This window comes from Anomaloglossus baeobatrachus, chromosome 8 (genome assembly GCF_048569485.1).
Source record: "Anomaloglossus baeobatrachus isolate aAnoBae1 chromosome 8, aAnoBae1.hap1, whole genome shotgun sequence".
Classification (NCBI taxonomy): Eukaryota; Metazoa; Chordata; class Amphibia; order Anura; family Aromobatidae; genus Anomaloglossus; species Anomaloglossus baeobatrachus.
In genome coordinates, this window is record NC_134360.1 from 136,574,941 (window position 1) to 136,596,525 (window position 21,585).

Here is a 21,585-nt window from a genome sequence, read left to right on the forward strand (position 1 = left end):
CCAGAATATTTTTTTACGAGGGAAATCTGTTCCCTCAGGCTATCATTCAAGCCCAATAAACTCTGTTTCTCTTCCTCCAAAAGGAGCTTCATCAATCTAAGGGCACAGTCAGTCGCTTCCCTTTCCCATTTTTTGATAAAGTCGGGGGCTCTAAACCTGTTTCCCGGATTAAGGGTAATTCGTAATCCTCTAGGCACTATTCCCTCTCTAATATAGTTTTCAAGACTCTGTACTTCCCACCAGGAGATTATTTGGTCCTTATAAATTTTGGTCAGATCTCTAAAAGCACCGTTAAGGGTGGGTGTGTATTTCTTAGGGATAGTGCCCTTATCCGAGAAAACCCCCTTTGCGTCCTCAAGCCATTGATCTGTGTTGAACTCTCCAAAGAGAAAACTAGCCATATCAAATTTGTTCAAGGTATGAATATAGCACCAATTCAGAACCAGTAGGTATTAGAAAAGAATTCCAACATGTACAACTTGTATAGATATAGCAACATGTGATAATAAAACTTAACCTATCTATCACATGCACCCTTATGTCCCTTTGGACGCATTGGCATGAGTAAATGCCACATGGGTGACCTGTATGTTTATAGGTTGAAGGGACAGGGTGAATATAACGAAAATGAAACCAAACCCCCCCCCCATTTCACCAAGGTGACTGAGGTGCGATTATGCATTTCATTTCTTTTATGATGTAGGAATATTGCAATCTCTTTGACTTTTCTGTAATGTGTATTCATATGGGTCTTTTTCAATCATCTAATGCGGCCTATAGTGTTTGTAGCACATGCCTTACACTTTGCGATCTAACACGTACTGTAAAACATACAGTTTTGTGCTTGAACTGGCCGGCCGCTATCATGTGATGAGCACCTTGTGCGTCACGATGTAGGCCGTGAGATCGACATCTTGTAGACGCCCCTTTCCTTGTGGGTGACGTCACCGGCCGCGTGATTGATCATGTGACCGGCGAACCAGGAAGTCCTGCGTTCCACCAGGCCGCCGCATATTGATGACGAGCGATCGGGTACTGCATGACGCGACCGATTCTTATTGGTCCTTACACACCTCCGATCACGTGACTACTCACGTGATCGGACAACCAGGAAGTACTATGTCCCTCCACCGGATCACTAAATGAGAGGGAAATAAACGTGTGTCCTTTCTGGTAAGAACTATGCCGATTTATACATAATGGATTGCATCTTGCTGCATCCTATTTTGGTTAGTGATTATTATATCGCCCTCACGAGCTGGGTTTGTTTTGTCATGTACTATCCAGGTTTTCATTATTACCGCCGTGTCATTTGCATAATCATGCTGGGCGGCTCCTTCAATCTGGGGAAGGGAGGTGGGACCAAGGTCCCCCTTTTTATTACCTCAGTACATCGTACACCTTCAATGATACCAGGCCACATAGGTTTGAGCTCTAAGCCTGAGCCATAACCACGATTTTCAGGTGTTTCAAGCCTCCCCTGATGAGCAGTTGTTGTGAAACGCGTCGGGAGTCACCTGCTTGATGGATATTAGGGTCAGCCACAACAGGGCCAGCTGTGGACTGCCCTTGTAAGGGCGGGAGTTTTTGTGGATTATCTAAGGGTCAGTTGTATCCCAGACAGGGCCAGTGACCAAGCCACTGCTCCCCCCGTGCCGGTATTTGGACTAAGCAGCACTGGAGAAGGACGACACCTCACCGACAAAAAGACTGGGTGAGATGGTTCCACTTTAAGTGATTCTAATATTGCACTGTATATGACATTCTATTGTCCTTGACCCCCTGCCGTTGTTGGTATAGAGCATGGTATATGCATTATGAGGTCATTATTTCCTGGGCACCGCATGTCATGGTGCATGTGTTTGGTTGTCCCCTGATAGAGCGTATCACATTAGCTTAGCTCTATAGTGGGACATTCACACAATTTTTGGTCTGGTGTTGATGACGCTGAGTGACAACATTCTGTCTGTTGAGTGGCATGTTACTTCTTGTGTATACATTCATCTTTGAAGGCTGCACTTACACAGCATCTGTCTAATCAGCGATACCACATCAGCTATTTGTGTGTTGAAAAACTCATTACATCTCCGGTGTTGTTTATCTAGGTGAACGTTACCCGTTCCCCTTATTCTGAAAATGATGGTGCCATAGATACACGTAGCACATATTGGTCCCATCATTTCCAGCTGATGGAGAACTGTAGTTTCTAGTCGATTTGTGCCAGGAGCGTGTATACGTCTTCTTAAGGCCACTTTATATACAGAGATAAATCTTTGGCAGATCTGTGGTTGCAGTGAAATGTGGCGCCCTGGACAAGTCAGGTCGTCACAGGTACTGCAACAATACACCCCACACCCCGAGATAGGCACATCAGTCACACACAAATCCTTGTTGCCTTCCTCCAGGGGCTGATGTCCACACCAGGTGGGGTGGAGCCAGGCGGTTGGCCCCACCCACTGAGGAGTTCACAGTCCTGGAGGCGGGAAAAGGAAGCAGTCAGTTAGAGTGAAAAGTGGAGGAGTGAAGTGGCAAGTGAGGAGCGTACAAGAAGGTGCAGTAAAGGACTCACAATACCAACCACAGGAGTCAGAACATTCTAACAGGTGCAGGCAAAGACAGCCACCATCAGCCGTCCGGGGAGAGCACAAAAACACTGCAGCCGGCTGCGGGACCCGTCCATCCGGCCGTTTGGTTTACCAGAAACTTTGTGACTTTCTGTCTGAGTGAGTACAACAGTGCCATCCGGCACCGCGCCACGCTGCCCCTGCAACCCTGCACCCCAGCCATCCAGCCTCCCCGCATCATCACCGGGTTCCGGAAACACCAACCCCTACCCACGGAGGAGACAATACCCTAGCTGCTCCCTATCATCGCTCCCGGGATCCCCGTCACCAGCAGCGGTGGTGCCATCATCACCACGTCCCGTGGGTGGTGTCACGAACTATCTCCCCCAAACAAACGCCGGGTGAGGAGCGCTGCTCGAGTCCCCGGGTCCGGCCCACCGCTCGAGCCACCGAGCAGCAGCAGCAGAAGCCCCGGACCCGAGCCTAGCGAGCGCGCCCTTCCGCCCACGACAACTTGGCGTCACGAACAGGATTTTACCGTTTTACCAGCTGGTAGAAGTGCGCCTTGTGTCCCGCCGGAGGGGTCCGGCCAAAAAATTTCCGAATCCGCCATCTTGGGCGCGAAGATTTTCCCGCTCGAGCGTCTACTCGAGCAGTGGAAGCGCAAAAGCCGAAACTCCGCCCCGAAAGAGGAGGTGCTGAGAAAAGACCAAGGGGGGCGGAAACAAGATGTCTGCGCCCAACGAGGCCACTGGAGGAGCGGCGGTCGCAGCCGCAGCAGCGCCCGCGAATGAGAATGGGCCAGGCCGTGCTCCGGCCGCACGATCAGGGGAGATCGCGGCGCCCGCCATTGCTCAGGTAATGCCGTTCTCCTTGCCCTATGTGCCCGGAGCTACCTGGTTGCCGCAGTACAACGGGAAACCTGATGCTAGCTTAACCCGGTCTTAGAACTGTATCCCCTGACCGATAAGCAACATGCAGCGGTAGTGCTGGGGCAGCTAGCCGGCGCGGCTGAGCAGGAGGCAGAAACCTGGGCCGAGGGGGACCGGGCCTCTGTGGCCACCATCTTTGAGAAGCTGCAGATTGCCTTCGAGACCCACACCGAAGCCGAGCTACGGATGCAGTTTTATCAATGCCGACAGCGGCCCGCAGATAGTATTAGGGACTATGCCTTGCGCCTGCAAACCGCCCTCCGCACACTGAAGCGGGTGGACACCATTAATGATGCGGACAGCAACAAAATGTTAGTCGAGCAGTTCGTGCAGGGGATGGGATCCCCGGAGGACCGCAAGCAACTCCAACTGTGGGCCCTAGAACACCCTAATGTGGACTTTGCAGTGTTAAAAGAACGGGCCATTAAAGCCCTGCAGCCCCCAGCATCCGAAGTCCCTGGGGCAGCCCCATGCCCAGCTGAGACGGCTCCCATTGTGGTGGCCCCTTCTCTCCCAACTCCCTCGTTGCCTGCAGCCCCAGGCGGAATGATGGAGGAACTGGCTGCCCAGGTCCGCCGCATGGATGAAGACCTCGCCAAGATCCTTGCCGCACTCCAGCCTCCGACAAGATCCCAGCCCCCGGGGAGGATGCAGCTCGCTGACAGCCCGGAGGACGTCCCCTGGATGCAGCAGAGAAGGGCCAATGACTCACGGTATGGACCTCCGATTTGTTACAGGTGCCGCAAGCCTGGCCACTCCTCCCGACGGTGTCCGTTAAACGAGCAACCCCTGGGACCACGGGCCAATCCTCAGGAGTAGAACCCAGTGGCCCCCCAGACTGGTGGGACCGGTATATTGGAGCCCGGCCCATCATCCCTCTGGCCGTAAATGGCGTCCCGCTGATGGCCCTCCTGGACACTGGATCCCAGGTAACCACAATACCATACACACTGTATCAGCGGTATTGGGGGAAGGACGAACTTGCCCCCCAGACAGTAGCATGACACTGATCGCAGCTGATGGACTCCCATTGACCCAAGTGGGGAACAAACAAGTGGCCATGACCGTGGGACGGGCTGAACTGTAACACCAGGGGATGATTGTGATAATGAATGAACCCAGTCATCATAACCCGAAGGTAGTGCTAGGGACTAATGTGATGGCGCACTGTATGAGTGAGGTGTTGACCCTCCTGCAGCAGCTGGCCGACAGAGGGCTGTGCAGCGTGAGATCCGGGCCTTGATGTAACAACAGCAAATGAACTCGACAGGAGGGGAGTTTGGGGGAGTGAGAGTGATGGATGCGGCCCCTTTGATTGTGCCTCCCAGGAGCGAGATGATGATTTGGTGTAGGGCAGCGGTAGGTCCCCAGGGGCGAGACTACCCCGCCATGGTAGAGCCCATGCCCTCTGAACACTGGCCCACAGTAATGGCCGCCCGAGGGGTGATAGACGTCAAGAAAGGGAGAGTGCCCGTAAGGGTGTTGAACTGTGGGGAGGAGGAGGCGGCTAGGCTTCCCCGGTACGCTACCCTCGCCAAATTGCTTACTCTGGATCCCCACACCATCCAGGAGGCCGTTCCCCCGACCTCACCGCCTACTGCCAGTCCTCACCCATCCCCGGAGAGATTAGATGAGTGGTGTCAAGAGTTACACGTAGGCACTGATGATACCCCCATACATCACAAAGAAGGGGTATACCGGGTGGTACAGGAGTATGAGCGAGTTTTCAGCAAACATTCATTAGATTTTGGGTGGATTAAAGGGGTCCAACACCACATCCCCACTGGTGGACATCCCCCTATTAAAGAGAGATACAGACCTGTTCCCCCTGCACATTACCAATGCGCCAAAGACATGTTGAGGAACATGAAGGAGGCGGGGGTTATTAGGGACAGCTGTAGTCCCTGGGCCGCCCAGTTGGTGCTGGTCAAAAAGAAGGATGGCACCATGAGGATGTGTGTGGATTACCGGAAGATTAACCAAATAGCGCATAAGGATGCCTACCCTCTGCCCCGCATTGAAGAGTCCCTGGCTGCGCTGAGAACCGCTAACTACTTCTCTACCCTTGACCTCACCAGTGGGTACTGCAGGTGGCCGTGGCGCCTGAAGACCATGAGAAAACCGCCTTCGCTACCCCCATGGGACTCTGTGAGTTCAACAGCATGCCGTTCGGGCTGTGCAATGCCCTTGGAACCTTCCAACGGCTGATGGAATGCTGTCTGGGACATCTGAATTTTGAAACCGTCTTCTTGTACCTGGACGATGTAATTGTTTACTCACAGACGTATGAAGCCCACCTGGAGCACCTAGCTGAGGTGTTCGCGTCCCTTGCCAAGTATGGGATGAAATTGAAGCCCTCAAAGTGTCATCTATTGAAGCCCAGGGGTGCAGTACCTCGGGCATGTGGTGGGCGCGGAAGGTGTCGCCCCAGACCCCGAAAAGATCACTGCCATTCAAGACTGGCTGAGGCCGACCACAGTGAGAGAGGTGAGGCAGAGGTGAGGCCACTTCATCAAGGGCTACACGAAAATGGCTGCCCCCATGCAAGACCTCCTCGTGGGACAGACCAAGGGTGGCAGGTCCCCTGGAACCCCGTTTGTGTGGGAAGAAAAGCATGAAGAGTCCTTCTGTCAGCTGAAGACTGCTTTGACTGGTGAAGAAATCCTGGCATACCCAGACTACAGTCTCCCATTCATCCTCTACACCGATGCCAGTAATGTAGGCTTGGGAGCAGTCTTGTCCCAGATCCAGGACGGAAGAGAGAAGGTGATCGCTTATGCTAGCAGGAAACTCCGACCTACGGAAAGGAATCCTGATAACTACAGCTCTTTCAAGCTTGAGCTCTTAGCACTGGTGTGGGCCATCACCGAGCGATTCCGCCATTACCTAGCAGCGGCGAAGTTCACCGCTTATACGGACAACAACCCGTTAACCCATCTGGATACAGCTAAGCTGGGTGCATTGGAGCAGCGGTGGGTGGCCAGATTGGCTAATTATGATTTCACCATCAAGTACCGAGCCGGCCGTAAAAATGCTAATGCCGACGCAGTTTCCCGGATGCCCCACCTGTTGGGAGAAGGGCCGGATGATGATGACCTCGAAGAGATCGAGTTGCCTGCATTCCACCGGCCGCCAGCCGAGAAGTTACATGTCCATCAACAACAGGTGAACTTAGACCCGCTGCCTAGCCAAGGGTGGCAAGGAGCCCAGGATCGGGCACCTGCCGTCCGCTTGGTCAAGACTCTGGTGGAACAGGGCTCTGCCGGGATAGAGTCTGCTGCCCTCGCCGAGGCCCAACGACTGTGGAAGGAACGAGCCCGGCTGTACCTGCACCAAGGAAAGCTGTATCGGGAATTGATCAACCCGAAGACCCACGAGAAGGCTCGCCAGCTGGTGATTCCCCAGACTAACGTACCCACTATCCTGCAGGCATACCATGACTGTGCCGGGCACTTTGGGTGGAAGAAGCTAGAGATGCTGTTGAGGGAGCGGTTCTATTGGAGTGGGATGCGGGAGTCTGTGGAGGCCTGGTGCCGAGAATGTGGTCCCTGAGAAGAAGGGACGAGGCCAGCCAGAAAGCCCCGCTGCACCCAATCATTACGCATCAGCCGCTGGAGCTGGTTGCCCTCGACCACGTGAAGCTCACCCCTAGCCGAAGTGGGTACACCTACGCCCTGACCATAGTAGACCACTATTCCAGGTTTATGGTGGTTGTTCCAGTCAAGAACCTGACCAGCCGTACCGCCGCTAGAGCATTCCAGGCTTATTTCTGCCAACCGCACGGATACCCGGAGAGGGTGCTTACCGACCGGGGCCCGGCTTTTGAAGCGGAGGTGTTTCAAGAATTCTGCCAGTTGTACCGCTGCAAGAAAATTCGGACCACGCCTTACCATGCCCAGACCAATGGCATGTGTGAAAAGATGAACCACCTGGTCCTGGGCCTCCTCAAGACATTACCGCTGGAAGAACGGAACTTGTGGCCAGAAAAGCTACCTGACCTGGTCGACATGTACAACAACATCCCGTCCAGCTCTACAAAGTGCACACCGGTGTACCTAACGAGAGCTTGGCCCGGTCGGCTGCCAGTGGACCTGGAAATGGGTTTGGAAGCCCCAGAAGCCCTCCCCTCAACTGCTAGATGGGACGCGCAGCGGAGAGCGCAGTACCGACAGGTTCAAGAATATGTAGAAAAAAACTTGTGCCGGAGTCGAGAGCAGCAGGACACCAGGTGGGGTGGAGCCAGGTGGTTGACTCCACCCACTGAGGAGTTCACAGTCCTGGAGGCGGGAAAAGGAAGCAGTCAGTTAGGGAGAGTGAAAAGTGGAGGAGTGCAGTGGCAAGTGAGGAGCGTACAAGAAGGTGCAGTAAAGGACTCACAATACCAACCACAGGAGTCAAAACATTCTAACAGGTGCAGGGAAAGACAGCCACCATCAGCCGTCCGGGGAGAGCACAAAAACACTGCAGCCGGCTGCGGGACCCGTCCATCCGGCCGTTTGGTTTACCAGAGACTTTGTGACTTTCTGTCTGAGTGAGTACAACAGTGCCATCCGGCACCGCGCCACGCTGCCCCTGCAACCCTGCACCCCAGCCATCCAGCCTCCCCGCATCATCACCGGGTCCCAGGAACACCAACCCCTACCTACGGAGGGGACAACACCCTAGCTGCTCCCTACCATCGCTCCCGGGATCCCCGTCACCAGCAGCGGTGGTGCCATCATCACCACGTCCCGTGGGTGGCGTCACGAACTATCTCCCCCAAACAAGCCGTCCCTTTTAACTCACGGGTGAGGAGCGCTGCTCGAGTTCCCGGGTCCGGCCCACCACTCGAGCCACCGAGCAGCAGCAGCAGAAGCCCCGGACCCGAGCATAGCGAGCGCGCCCCTCCGCCCGCGACAGAAATTGTGGACAATCAGTGCCAAGTTTGTGGCTGTGTACAAATGGAACAATATGTCCATGATTTCACTGCAACCACATATCTGCCAAAGATTTATCTCTGTGTGTGACTGGGCCTTTAGATCATGAACAATTTAAAGGGTCTGATTGGTTGCATCAATGAGTAATGAGCAATAGTCTTATAATACATTTGCAATCCAGTGAGAAGCAAGAAGTCAGATTGCTTGTGAGTACAGTGCTGGCCAAAATTATTGGCACCCCTGCAATTCTGTCAGATAATACTCAGTTTCTTCTTGAAAATGATTGCAATCACAAATTCTTTGATATTATTATCGTCATTTATTTTGCTTGCAATGAAAAAACACAAAAGAGAATGAAACAAAAATCAAATCATTTCACACAAAACTCCAAAAATGGGCCAGACAAAAGTATTGGCACCCTTAGCCTAAAGGGTGCTTTACACGACACGACGGATCGTGCGATGCATCTTCGGGGTCACGGTTTTCGTGACGCACATCTGGCATCATACACGACGTCGTCTCGTGTGAAACCTCTGAGCGATGCAGTATCGCTCACAAATCGTGAGTCGTGTACTCGTCGCTCAGTTTCATAATATCGTTTATTTTTACTTGTGCCAGTTGTTCATCAGTCCCGTGGCAGCACAGGTCGCTCCGTGTGACACCATGGGAGCGATGAACTCTGCTTACCTGCGTCCCACGGCCCCTGCCGGCAATGCGGAAGGAAGGAGTTGGGCGGGATGTTTACATCCCGCTCATCTCCGCCCCTCCGCTTCTATTGGCCAGCGGCTGTGTGACGTCGCTGTGACGCCGAACGTCCCTCCCCATTCAAGAAGTGGACGTTCGCCGCCCACAGCAAGGTCGCTCACCAGGTAAGTACGTGTGATGGGGGTTTCACGACTTTGTGCGACACGGGCAGCGATTTGCACGTGACGCACAAACGACGGCAACGGGTACGATCGATTGTGAAATCGCACAATCGGTCGTCCCGTGTAAAGCAGGCTTAATACTTGGTTGCACAACCTTTAGCAAAAATAACTGCAAACAACCGCTTCCGGTAACCATCAATGAGTTTCTTACAATGCTCTGCTGGAATTTTACACCATTCTTCTTTGGCAAACTGCTCCAAGTCCCTGAGATTTGAAGGGTGCCTTCTCCAAACTGACATTTTGAGATCTCTCTACAGGTGTTCTATGGGATTCAGGTCTGGACTTATTGCTGGCCACCTTAGTGGTCTCCAGTGCTTTCTCTCAATCCATTTTCTAGTGCTTTTTGAAGTGTGTTTTGGGTCATTGTCCTGCTAGAAGACCCATGACATCTGAGGGAGACCCAGCTTTCTCACACTGGGCCCTACATTATGCTGCAAAATTTGTTGGTAGTCTTCAGACTTCATAATGACATGCACACGGTCAGACAGTCTAGTGCCAGAGGCAGCAAAGCAGCAAAGCAACATCGAAACATCAGGGAACCTCCGCCATGTTTGACTGTAGGGACAGTGTTCTTTTCTTTGAATGCCTCTTTTTTTTTTTCCCTGTAAACTCTATGTTGATGGCTTTTCCCAAAAAGCTCTACTTTTGTCTCATCTGAAAAGAGAACATTCTTCCAAAACGTTTTAGGCTTTCTCAGGTACGTTTTGGCAAACTCCAGCCTGGCTTTTTATGTCTCGAGGTAAGAAATAGGGTCTTCCTGGGTATCCTACCATACAGTCCCTTTTCATTCAGACGCCGACGGATAGTACGGGTTGACACTGTTGCACCCTCGGACTGCAGGGCAGCTTCAACTTGTTTGGATGTTAGTCAAGGTTCTTTATCCACCATCCGCACAATCTTGCGTTGAAATCTCTCACCAATTTTTTTTTTCTTCCACATCTAGGGAGGTTAGCTACAGTGCCATGGGCTTTAAACTTCTTGATGACACTGCGCACCGTAGACACAGGAACTTTCAGGTCTTTGGAGATGGACTTGTAGCCTTGAGATTGCTCATGCTTCCTCACAATTTGGATTCTCAAGTCCTCAGACAGTTCTTTGGTCTTCTTTCTTTTCTCCATGCTCAATGTGGTACACACAAGGACACAGGACAGAGGTTGAGTCAACTGGCTGCAAGTGTGATTTAGTTATTGCCTATACCTGTTAGGTGCCACAGGTAAGTTACAGGTGCTGTTAATTACGCAAATTAGAGAAGCATCACATGATTTTTCAAACAGTGCCAAAACTTTTGTCCACCCCCTTTTTTATATTTGGTGTGGAATTATATCCAATTTGGCTTTATGGCAATTTTTCTTTATTTTTTTCATTGAAGACAAATTAAATGAAGATAATAATAACAATGAATTTGTGATTGCAGTCATTTTCAAGAAGAAATTGAGTATTATCTGACAGAATTGCAGGGGTGGCAACACTTTTGCCAGCACTGTATATGGATTTTATTTGTGATATGAGTCTTGGTAAAGTGATGAGTCAAGAATTTGTTACTGAACCTCAGGAAATACCTTTTTAGAATCCAGTCAAGTAAGGGGTAATTTCTGCTTCCATGAAGAGGATGATATTTTTCATTCTTGTAGGAGCCACAGTCATTCTGGAGATGATATAGAGAGGGGTTTGTTACCTTGGAATACTCAAATTGTTGATCGGATCTATTGATATTTTATTTCAGCACGCAGAAGTTCGTTTGCTTTGAAACGATCTGCTGGCTTGGATAATGTATTTTAGATAGATCTTTAAATAAAAGGATGGAGTTGAATGGAGCTGACATCTCTCGTCATGGCAAGTCATTTGTTTCTTGTATGGAGGTAACTGGCTATAACATCTCTTGCAATTTTGGTAGGTACATAATGAGGCTTGAGAATTCTACATGCACTGACTACAATCCTCTCTGTAGTAAGATCTGGAATAAGACCTGTTGTAATTTATGTAATGTAGTTATTGTAGCGCCGGCATCTCTACAGAGACGCCGACTTACTCACTGCCCTGGCTGGGTCGCAACCTCCCCTGGCCATCCACGTATGCTGCTGCCTTCGTCCCCTCCCGGGCCATGTACATGCTGCACAGGGTTCCCGTGAGTGCACCTAAGACGTGCGCGCGCACACCGGCCCTCCTCTTAAAGGGATGGTGTGATATTTCCAGGAAATGCCTCTCAGCCTATTGCTGAGAGCCACAGTGTATTTAAGCCATCCTCCGATTTGGAGAGGTGCCTGCGCAACACCTTCAGTTTGTTAGTCTGCTACCTAGCTAGTTGTCAGGTCCTTAGCTCCCGTCTTGTTATCCCTGTGTCAGTTTCCAGTACCTGCCTTCCCATACTTGTCTATCCCTGTAGTGCCCACCATTCCTGTTCATACCCACCTGTCTAGCCTATCTCCGTCACCCACGCCTGTACCTGTTTATACCGGAGTCCGTGACCTGTCCTGGGTTTCAGCTGCCACAGTCCCGGTCACGTCCCTGGGAGTGGTACCTGGCCTCTGCCTCATGGTGGGTGCTTAGTTAAACTCCTCCCACTAAAGAGTAAGTCCGGGTCCCCCCTGTGGTCCAGTGGGTCCACTAATCCTGCTTGCTGCCACTACACCGGCCATGAGCGTTACAGTTTGGGCAGGCATGGACTCAGCTAACTCCACCACCCTTTCGCTGTCAGCGATGTACCAGAAGATGTTGCAGATGTGGGAACAGCAAGAGCAGATATTGTCCTTTCTGCGCACCATTAACACTCATCTGAATGACCTGGTCTCAGCTTGTTTCTCGGCATCCATTCAGCCTGCAACCCTGGCAGAATCCTAGCCTCTGTTGCCTGCTCCACCACACTTTGACGGCGATCCCAAGCAGTTTTGAGGCTTCATCAATCAGTCCTCCCTGCACTTTGAACTTTTGCCACACCAGTTCCCCTCGGAGCAGTCTAAAGTAGTATTCCTGATGTCACACCTCAGTGGGGAGGCTCTTACTTGGATCAATCCACTGTGGAAGAGAAGGGATCCGGTCACCACCGAAATCCTGGACTTTCTTGAGGCCCCCAGGAAAGTTTTCAACGAACCGGGTCGTGTTGCATCTGCTGCGTTCTTCCTCCTGCAGTTACGTCAAGGGGTACAGACTGTCGGTCATTATGTGGTACAGTTTCGCACTATCTCTTCAGAACTTGGCTGGAATAAACAGGCATTGGTGGCCGCCTTATGGGAAGGCTTATCTGGGAAAATTAAAGATGAACTGTCTGGCCGTGATATCCCTGCTTCATTGGATGACCTAATTTCTTTGGTTACCCGGGTTGACCTTCAGTTCCAGGAACAAGCCATGGAGGTGAAGCGTGATAGGGGATCTATACATAAGTCTCTCTCCAGAAGCAGCCGGTGTCCCAGTTTCCAGTTGCCATTCCAACTCCGGAGCCTATGGAGGTCGACCATGTCAAGATAATAAACAGAAACGGTTCCGCACTGCAATACCTTACACCGAAGACCTTAGATCAGCCTCAGTCCTCCTTTTAGAAGAAATGGTAATGGGTGCACATGGACGAAAGGAGGAGATATCCAGAACGGGTCCAAACCCGTAGAAGCACAAGAGGTGCGAAATGGCAGTCGTCCTTGGGGGGCCTGCACCCGGATCTCTCTTCCCCGCTATTTTACCTGCACGCTATATGGAATAAAAGCACTTTCTAGATCTTGGATGGTGTATGCCGTGGTTTTCTACTTTATGGACTTCTGTTCTCGACCATGTCAAGATGTCGGAACAACGTAGAGACTACCGTTGAGCCATGGGACTGTGTTTCTAGTTTGGACAACACATGTGGGAGGGCACCAAGTACAAATGTCATATATAAATAAGAAAGGCATCAAAACTAGCACATTTTTTAGGAACTTGGTACAAAAAGGGAGAGAAAGAAGATGTACAAAAAGTGGGATCACCAAATATAGCAAACAATATCATTTATTTCATAGAAAACACGAAGACATGGACATGCATTAAAAACAATTAAAAAGCAGATGCTTATAGAAATACACATATTTGGTGTCAATGATATATATGGCACCAAGAACACCTCACAACCTCAACAATCCAAACAAGCCCCCAAAATAGACAGCAAACACAATGCAGTATGTTGAAAGGCAAAAGCCCAGAAATTATTCAATCTATTAGAATGGGCCAAAATATCCAAGGTAGATTAATATAATGCAATACAGAGATACCCAACATTAAGATGAAACAGATATGAGGTAACACTGCATTAAAATATATCAGAAAGTGAACCAAAGCAAAAATATTACCTGCCTCAGAAGAAATGTATTGAGCCAAATATGTGAGAGAGCAAATGCCTATAAGAGGATACAGACAGGGGTTAGAGGCAAAGAGAATGCATGTGAGGGGGTAGGGTGGTGACCCCACGCGTATCGCTACAGCAGGGTGTAGCTTCCTCAGGGGAAAAAAAAGTGAGAGATACCATGGTTGGTGTGTCTTAAATACAAAAACATTGATTTAGAAAATTGCTTACCAGCATAGAAGTGGTAGGCGGAGAGGAGTCGCCGTGCAACCAAAAGACGCCGGTGGGCGCCACCGTGTTTGCCACGTGACCTGATCATGTGGGCTCATGACGTAGATGTACCAGCAACTGCGCATGTGCTGAATTAATGACACTGCGTCTGGATAAGTGTTTCTATTGCGGAGATGGAGAAAACTTTATTTATGCATGTCCCGTGAGGCTGGAAAGATGTTTGGTCCTTCAAGCACCATTGGGGCCTTTGATGGAAGTCGGTGAGGCCTTCTTTTCTGGTCCCTGGAAGAAGCCCCTCAAGCAGCAGTCATCAAGCCCTCCTCGTCCACTGGCCATGTCTTCATCTACCATCTCTGAAGACGAGTTGCAGGAGAAGAGACCTCCTTCAGGCCTAGAGAGAGGGTGTGTAAGGGGAGTACTGTAGCGCCGGCGACTCTGCAGATACAGCGACTTACTCACTGCCCCGACCGGGTCGCATCCTTCCGTGATATTTCCAGGAAATGCTTTTCTGCCTATGGCTGAGAGCTACAGTGTATTTAAGGCATCCTTCCATTTGGGGAGGTGCCTGCATAACACTTTCAGTTTCTTAGTCTACTGACTAGCTAGTTGTCAGGTCCTGAGCTCCTGTCCTGATATCACTGTGTCTGTCTCTAGTACCTGCCTTCCCATAACTGTCTATTCCTGCCATGCCCACCATTCCTATTTGTACCTGCCTGTCTAGCCTGCGTCAATCACCCTACCTGTGCCTGTCTATACCTGAGTCCGTCACCAGTCCTGGCAGTCAGCTGCCACAGTCCCGGTCACTTCCCTGGGAGTGGTACCTGGTGTCTGCCTCGTGATGGGTGCTTTGTTAGGCCCCTGCAACTAAAGGGTAAGCCCGGGTCCCACTAATCTCACTTGCTGCTACTACACCAGCTGTGAGCGTTAGTTATTCAAATGGAAAAGTGCACTGATTCAGACAGTTCCTTTTTTTCGGATTACCCCTACATTAATTGTCTTCAGAACTGGCCATTTCTGTCATAATATTGAAATTTCTTTTTGTAGTGATTCAACATATTGTTTTTATTTTGAGATATATACATCAGTGTACATTTGTTGTCATCAATTCTAGCATTAGTGATCTTAATTGCTACCAAAAGTTCCGCAATCTGGGGCTCAATAAGATTTTAAAATGACAACCTCATTTTGCGTAATATGTCTTTGACAGATGATGACTCATAGGCCGGAGCACTGCCCAAACATGTGGTGTTATTTATGACTCCCTCAGAGTCATTCAGAATACATTTTCCATTATTTTCTTCTGATTCTATAGAGGGACCTTCTTCCTCATTATCACTGTCTGGCAAGGTCGAACAATCAAAAGACAATAAAAGAGCATTACACAATCTCTTTAGGTACTTTTTTTTTTTTTTTGCTGGAGCATCAGTGGCTTGTATATCAGCAAATGAGGAAATCTCATTATGTTTAAGGGTGCTTTACACGCTGCGACATCGTTAACGATATATCGTCGGGGTCACCGTGTTTGTGACGCACATCCGGCCTCGTTAGCGACATCGCAGCGTGTGACACCTAGGAGCGACCTTAAACGATCGGAAAAGAGTTAAAAATCATTGGTCTGTAACACGTCGTGCATTTACCAAAAATCGTTGTCTAGTCAGTAGCGAGGTTGTTCGTCGTTCCTGCGGCATCACACATCGCTATGTGTGGCACCGCAGGAATGACGAACATCTCCTTACCTGCATCCACCGGCAATGAGGAAGGAAGAAGGTGGGCGGCATGTTCCGGCCGCTCATCTCTTCCCCTCCTCTGCTATTGGGCGGCCGCTTAGTGACGCCGCAGTGACGTTGCTATGACGCCGAACGCACCTCCCCCTTGAAGGAGGAATTGTTGGGCCATCACAGCGACGTCGCTGGAAAGGTATGTGCGTGTGAGGCTGCCGTAGCGATAATGTTCGCTACGGCAGCGATCACCAAATGTCGCACGAGTGACGAGGGCGGGTGCTATCGCTAGCGATGTCTCAGCGTGTAAAGCCCCCTTTAGAATGGTTGTTATTAATTCATTCTGATGCAGAAGAGCTGGAAATCATAGTGCTTAATGCCGCAGACTTACTATAGTTGGTAGCGGTATAAAATTAATTATAATAAGTAGAACAAACACTTTGATTATATTTCTGTAGCTTCAATATAAAAGTCTGTCCCGTACTACAACAATGAATCACATAGACAGTGTGTGTATTTGTGTGAATAGGGCTGCTATTTCAGTTTTGAATGTGTTCTACTATACTATGAACATATTCTTGTATTCAACACTACCTCCTACCATGACAATATATGGCCCTTTGCAGACCAATAGCTCATTATAATTATAATGCACAATCCACCGGCTTTGGCACTGGCAGCAGTGGCCATCTTATCTCTTGGCTCTTGTGTGACTGCACAGGTTGCACTATGGTACGGGTAACGTCACCCTTGCTTCCCCACTATGTGTATTTGTGTTGTGTAGGTTTTTTTCTTGACAAGTTGACTGTCAGTTTCTCTCTGCAAGCACAAGATGGCAGTGTGGTAATGCTACATAGACCTGGCAGTGTCCAAAATGTCTATAAACTCTATTTAATATCCAAAATTACAGTTAAAATATGTGCAAATTTGGAGATATAAAAAAGTGGTGCAATATATTTAATGGAAATGTTTGCTGTATATGTGTACAGAGCTTTATTTTACAAGTTTTCTTTATTGTGGGAACTGTAAAACTTATCGAAAACCTCTGCAGGCACAGACGACTTTGCTTCTTCAGTTAATTTAAGTCCAGAATAAGGAAAACAATAGTTATATTGGATTATATAATATAATTTGTATGCTAAAGCTATAACAAATGCTAACAAAAGATATTATTGTCTTCTTGCACAAAAACGTATGCCAAAATGACACTTTAAAGCACAACTCCAGCGTTTTGTCTTTCAGCGCTGGAGCGGTGCTTTAAATCTAGGCTCCCTGCTCCCTGTTTTATATTAACGCTCCGGTGTCTTCACCTTTTGCAATGTTTCTCCAGTCAGGCTGCACAGTCTTGTGCCCATAACGTCTGACTGGTCGGAAGTCAGAAGTTATGCCACAAGCTCTCAGTACAAGTCTATGAGAGCCAGAACAAGGCCAAAATGATGCTCACATAGACTTGTATTGAGTTGTCACCTCCAGCGTGCTCTATGAAACACTGGAGCAGCCGTCAGATCACAAATCACAGGAGACCACCGGAGCAGCACTGTAAACAGATGAATATGGCAGCAGGTGAGTATAAGACAGCGGGTAGGGGACTAGATTTAAAACAACCCTCCAGCGCTAAAAAAAAATCACCGGAGTGGCGATTTAATATATATCATAAAAAAATGTTTATTAGGGCTGTAAGCTCAAGCCTTCAAGTTCATTGTACAGTACAGTTTTGTGTGCACATTATAGCATTAATGTTTGGTAAGTGAAAAAACCCTTTGATTATTTTATTGATAAATCGATAGGAATATTAGCACATCAAAAGGTGCAGAGTAACAATAATGAATGGTCCAATCATCAGATAATAAAGGACACAAAATACTTTATTGAATAATTTGGTCTCAGAAATACAATATGTTTCAAGGCACCAAAGCCCTTTTGTGACGTGACCAGAGAAATGACTCATTTTTGAGGAATGGCGGTCTCTTACCATTCCTTTTAATATTTGTGATGGAAGAAAAGGGAAAGAGCTACAGAAAAGCCTTTACTATTAATAGCAATACATCAACTGCAGCCAAAATATTTCTTGCTTTAATTGCAACAAATCATAGTATTTTTGAAGTGGAGTTCAAAAGGCAGGGAGAGTGCTGGAGGGTCAGCGGGTAGATAAGGGACAGGACTTAAAATGATTGCGGATTATAACATGATTTCTAATTTGTATTGCTTTATACAATGTAATTTTCATAATCACCATTTTTTTTTATTTTATCTTTGTTAAGGGTACTTTACACGCTGTGATATCGGTACCGATATCGCTAGCGAGCATACCCGCCCCTGTCAGTTGTGCGACACAGGCAAATCGCTGCCCGTGGCGCACAACATCGCTAACCCCCGTTACACGGACTTACCGGCCCTGCGACGTCACTCTGGCAGGCAAACCGCGTCCTTTGTAAGGAGGCGGGTCGTGCGGCATCACAGCGACTTCACAATGCAGCTATCCAATAGAAGCGGGGGGCGGAGATGAGTGGGACGTAACATCCCGCCCACCTCCTTACTTTCGCATTGCCGGTGGAGGCAGGAAAGATGTTTGTCATTCCTGCAGTGTCACACACAGTGATGTGTGCTGCCGCAGGAAAGACGAACAACATCGTACCTGTCGCAGCAGCGATATTAAGGAAATGAGCAACGTGTCAATGAGCAACGATTTTTCATGTTTTTGTGCTCGTTGATCGTCGCTCATTTGTGTAACACGCTGCGATATCGGTAACGGCGCCGGATGTGCGTCACTACCGACATGACCCCGACGATATATATCGTTACCGATGTCGCAGCGTGTAAAGCACCCTTTAGAACTAATTCTAGTTTGTGTGAAATAATCATTTTTTACTTGAAATTCTTTGTGAATTTGGTTCATACATTTCTGTATGTAACTTTGTGGCAGTATTAATACTTAGGATATACAAATTATTGTACAAATTGCTATGTATGCATGTATGCCATAAGCACAAATGTTTTTCTTGTATCTCAGGAGAAAAGTGCCACACATACCGTTAGACTTAGAAATAACACTGAAGCTCCTGGACCAGGGAACCAACATCGAATAAAGTAAGTACATTATATGTTGGGTTACATAGTTACATAGGCTGAAAAAACTGTCACTAAATCACTTCTAACTGACAATGTCATGTGTACTGAGGAAATCATCCATCCATTTTTTAAAAGCTGTTATAGTATCTGCCATTACTACCTCTTGTGGTAGGGCATTCCACAGTCTGACTGCTCTAACTGTAAAGAACCATTTCCTATTTAGTTGTTGGAATCACTTTTCTTCCACTCGCAGTGTATGCCCCCCTGGTCCTTAGTATTGTCTTTGGAAGGAAAAAGTCATGTGCCAGTCCTTTATATTGACCACACATGTATTTATACATATAAATGAGATCTCCTCTGAGACGTCTTTTTTCTAAGCAAATCCAAGTTTTTCAACCTCTCATGACATGGGAGGCCTTCCATTCCTTGTAGTAGTCTAGTTAACCGCCTTTGAACTGACTGTAACTTCTGAATGTCCGTTTTAAAATGTGGAGCCCAAAACTGTATCCCATATTCCAGATGTTGCCTTACAATTGATGTATAGAGAGATAACAATATGTCGGGATCACGGGATCCAATCTCTCTTTTTATATATCCTAAAATCTTGTTTGCTTTAGCAGCTGCTGCTTGACATTGAGTGCTGCTGCTCAGCTTATTTGTAACCAGAATCCCCAAGTCCTTCTCCTGTTCTGTAGTCCCGAGATTACTTCCATTTAATGTATACGCAGCTATAGGACTACTCCGTCCTAGGTGCATTACTTTACATTCATCAGCAGTAAATCCCATTTGCCACATGTCTGCCCATTCTGACATCTTAGGCGGGCTTTGCACACTACGACATCGCAGGTGCGATGTCGGTGGGTTCAAATTGAAAATGACGTACTTCCGGCATCGCATGCGACATCGTAGTGTGTAAAGGCTCGATGATACGATTAACGAGCGCAAAAGCGTCGTAATCGTATCATCGGTGCAGCGTCGGCGTAATCCATAATTACACTGACGCGACGGTCCAATGTTGTTCCTCGCTCCTGCGGCAGCACACATCGCTGTGTGTGAAGCCGCAGGAGCGAGGAACATCTCCTACCGGCATCACCGCGGCTTCCGTAGAATATGCGGAAGGAAGGAGGTGGGCTGGATGTTTACATCCCACTCATCTTCGCCCCTCCGCTCCGATTGGCCGCCTGCCGTGTGACGTCGCAGTGACGCCGCACGACCCGCCCCCTTAATAAGGAGGCGGGTCGCCGGCCAGAGCGACGGTCGCAGTGCAGGTGAGTGCATGTGAAGCTGGCGTAGCGATAATTTTCGCTACGCCAGCTTTCACAAGATATTGTACCTGCGACGGGGGCGGGGACTATCGCGTGCGACATCGCAGCATCGGCTTGCGATGTCGCAATGTGCAAAGCCCGCCTTATCCAGATCGTTTTTTAAGATTGTACTATCAAGGTCAGTTTTTAATATCCTACATAGTTTGGTGTCATCAGCAAAGACTGACACTTTACTATCAATCCCATCTACAAGGTCATTAATAAAGACAATAAAAAAAATCATTCCTAGCACAGATCCCTGCGGCACCCCACTGCTGACTATAGCCCAATTAAAGAATGTACCATTTATGACGACTCGTTGTTTTCTATCTTTTAGCCAATTCCTTACCCATCTGCTTATAGTTTCCCCTAGTCCTTGCTTCTGGGGCTTCATTATAAGACTGTTATGTAGTACTGTATCAGATGCCTTTGCAAAGAACAAATTAATCATATTGGCTGCATTATCAGTATCCAGATTTGCACTTACCTCCTCATAGAACCCCAACATGTTGGGTAGACACAACTTATCTTTCATGAATCAATGCTGGTTATCAGTTATTATATTATTCTTTCTAATATATCGTTGCATGTCATCACTTAAAATGCCCTCCAAAACCCTGCATACCACGTATGGCAGACATACCAAATGGTAGTTCCCTGGATCCACCCTCTTAGCTTTTTTAAATATCGGTACCACGTCAGACATTCTCCAATCCGGAGGTACCAACAATGTTACAAGTGAGTCTAAGAAGATTAAATACAGTGGTCTGTCAATTCCTTCAATATTCATGGATGAATGCCATCTGGCCCGGGGGATTTGTCAATGTTTAATTTACTCAGACACAGGCGTATTTCTTCTTGTGTTAACTTAGTTATATTGGGGGGGTACTTTGAGTTTTGCCTTATTGATTGTTCCCTGGAACAGTCAGTTGCTTGGTGAACACTGATGAAAAGTACCTGTTTAATATCTCAGCCTTTGCTTTGTCCTCTATAATTATCCTGGTATAAAATTTTATGGGGCAGATACCATTCTTTTTTTCCTTTTGGTATTGATGTATTTATAAAAAAAAATTGGGGTTTATTTTAATGTCTTTGGTGATTTTTGTTTCAGTAGCTAATTTTGCTAGCTTGACTTTTTGTTTTTACGTTTCCTATTGAGACACTTACATTCCTGAAATGCTATTTCTATATTTATGGGTTATGGGTATATCTGGGTATATCTAAGTTATGGAGATTTTTTTTTCATGTTGCTTTTTCTTAGGCCTCATGCACTGTTTTGTGTTTTCTGAAGCAATCCACTTATATTTTATGCTAGATGTAGTACCCGGTGATGCCCGGGATAGTAACTAAGTCTCTCTCCCTCTCTCTCTCCCTCTCCCACTCTCCCTCTCACCCATTCACCCACTCTCCCTCTCTCTCCCACTCTCCCTCCCTCCCACTCTCCTTCTCACCATCAAAATCATATTAACCAACACAGAAGCTGTCTTATACTAAGGCGGGCTTTGCACACTACGACATCGCAGGCCGATGCTGCGATGCCGAGTGCGATAGTGCCCGCCCCCGTCGCAGCAGCGATATGTGGTGATAGCTGGCGTAGCGAAAGTTATCGTTACGCCAGCTTC

General features: G+C 48.2%; 1 protein-coding gene across 1 annotated transcript in view; it reads left to right on the top strand.

The window, feature by feature from the left end:
• C8H1orf21 (chromosome 8 C1orf21 homolog) overlaps positions 1–21,585 on the top strand; it is a 284,086-nt gene that overhangs the window by 244,745 nt on the left and 17,756 nt on the right. Inside the window, exon 4 of the mRNA XM_075322018.1 lies at positions 18,601–18,677. Within this exon, the coding sequence (XP_075178133.1) occupies positions 18,601–18,677 (77 nt within the window). The remainder of the gene's footprint in view (positions 1–18,600; positions 18,678–21,585) is intronic.